The 1,813-nt window shown below is 41.9% G+C and overlaps 1 protein-coding gene across 1 annotated transcript in view; it reads right to left on the bottom strand.

Moving 5' to 3' along the window:
• Positions 1-357: 357 nt before the first annotated feature.
• LOC105500450 (E3 ubiquitin-protein ligase RNF216-like) overlaps positions 358-1,813 on the bottom strand; it is a gene marked incomplete at its 3' end in the record, with an annotated part of 30,398 nt that continues 28,942 nt past the window's right edge. The window contains 1 exon segment of the mRNA XM_011925954.1: positions 358-506. Coding sequence (XP_011781344.1) covers positions 358-506 — 149 coding nt within the window.

The following is a 1,813-nucleotide window of genomic DNA, read 5'->3' as shown; positions in this document are numbered from 1 at the left end:
TGGTGGCGCACACCTGTAATCCAGGCTACTCGGGAGACTGAGGCATGAGAACTGCTTGAACTTCGGAGGCGGAGGTTGTAGTGAGCCGAGACTGCACCACTGCACTCCAGCCTGGGTGAAAAAAGAAAAAAGAAATTTGAGCTGCAGAGTTTTCCATTAACAAAATTACTGGTTACTCAATGGTTTCAAGGTGTTAAAAAATAAAAATAAATAAAATTATTGATAATCTTATTTCTCAGCAAGGAATGCCAAAAAACCTGGAAGATATACTCAATTTTCATCATCTGATGCAAGTGCCCAGGTAGTTTTCACAATGGGGAAGGGGTGGCAGATGGCACGCTCTGCCTGAGAACGAACCCGACAAGCTCGTTGGCGTAGGCTGCTGCAACCTCCTCCTCGGGTTTTCGTTCATAGTACTTACATAAGATGGTCTGGGGGAGCACCTTCTCCAGCTCACTGGTTGGAAACGAACACGTGCAGCTGCCTTCCATGCAGCTGAGCTCCGACTAGAAAAAGGTGAACAGGCAAAGAAGAAAAAAATCAACACCGTTTATAGAAAAATAAAAAGCGTCAGTGGTTAAAAACATAGATCCTCCTAGAACTTAAAGTATAAAAAAAAAAAAATACAAAAATACAAAATTAAAATGAATTGTTTTCATTAATAATATTAGTCATATAAAAAGATGATAATAAATGTTACATTTTTGTTCTTTACAATACAGTTTTTTATCCATTAAAATTTCATTTCAGCATTCAAAAAAAAAAAAAAAATAGATCCTGAGACAGTAGAGCAAAGATCTCTCTGAGAAATCACAACTAAATCACGAAAACCATGAAACAAAAATCCAGTACATCTTTGATATCACTAGAGGATCTTTATTAGCCCAAATCACAATCCACAGAGATTGAAAGTGGAGCAAGGGTAAATGGCTTAGTAGACCAGAGAAGCCCATAGCTTAGGGTCTGAAAAGGAGATGCTGGGGAGAAGTTGGTCCCCTCTACAGGTATTAGAAAGCTGGAGACCCTCTGGAAAGCAGAGCTGAGAGGTGGGGAGAGGGGGAGGACTCAAAGCAATCAACTGAAAACAGGGAGATGGGTGGAGCCTCTAGTTCCTACCCTCTTCAGAAAGAACTGGCTGACTCTGAGAGAAATGAGGAAGATCCGAACAGCTGGACCACAAGGCTCTGACCTGGGAACCAGTCACAGAGGAGAGCAGAGCTGAGGGGGCCTGAAGTCAGAGTCTGAAATGAAGTCTGCATAATGAACAGAGAATTTTCCAGCCCCTTCCTCCCACTCAGTTTCAGAAGGTTGGAAAATGGGCTCACACCCACTAGGCAGGAGGCAGACTGAATCACCCCAGGGAAGAGACTTAAGGGCCATTCAGGTTTATAATATAAAAGCTAACTAGCTCCCAGGCACCTAGAGTCAAACCCACTGCTCTAGAAGCCCCACTACTCACACAGCTTTCCAGGAGCTCTTTAACATGAACAAAGAGTGTCAGACATGAGGAATGCGCCCCACATGAATGAAAGACAGACACCAAAGAAAACAAATGGAAAAACACATCCTAAAAATAACTAGCTAAAATTTATGAGGCATTTACCATGTGTCAAACAATAAGTTTATTAAACTCATCACCTCATTTAGCTTTCAACACAATGCTATGATTATTTCCATTTTACAGAGGAAGAAACTGAGGCTTATGGCATTTAATTTACCTAAGATCACAGAGCTGGTATGACTGACGGGGGGGCATGGCCCAGTGCATTCTGCCTGACTCCAAAGGTCATGCTTTTTGAAGAAACAGAAACTT

This window comes from Colobus angolensis, unplaced genomic scaffold (genome assembly GCF_000951035.1).
Source record: "Colobus angolensis palliatus isolate OR3802 unplaced genomic scaffold, Cang.pa_1.0 Scaffold667, whole genome shotgun sequence".
Lineage (NCBI taxonomy): Eukaryota > Metazoa > Chordata > Mammalia > Primates > Cercopithecidae > Colobus > Colobus angolensis.
Note: the sequence above shows the minus strand (reverse complement) of the source record. Positions and strands in the feature narration are given on the sequence as shown.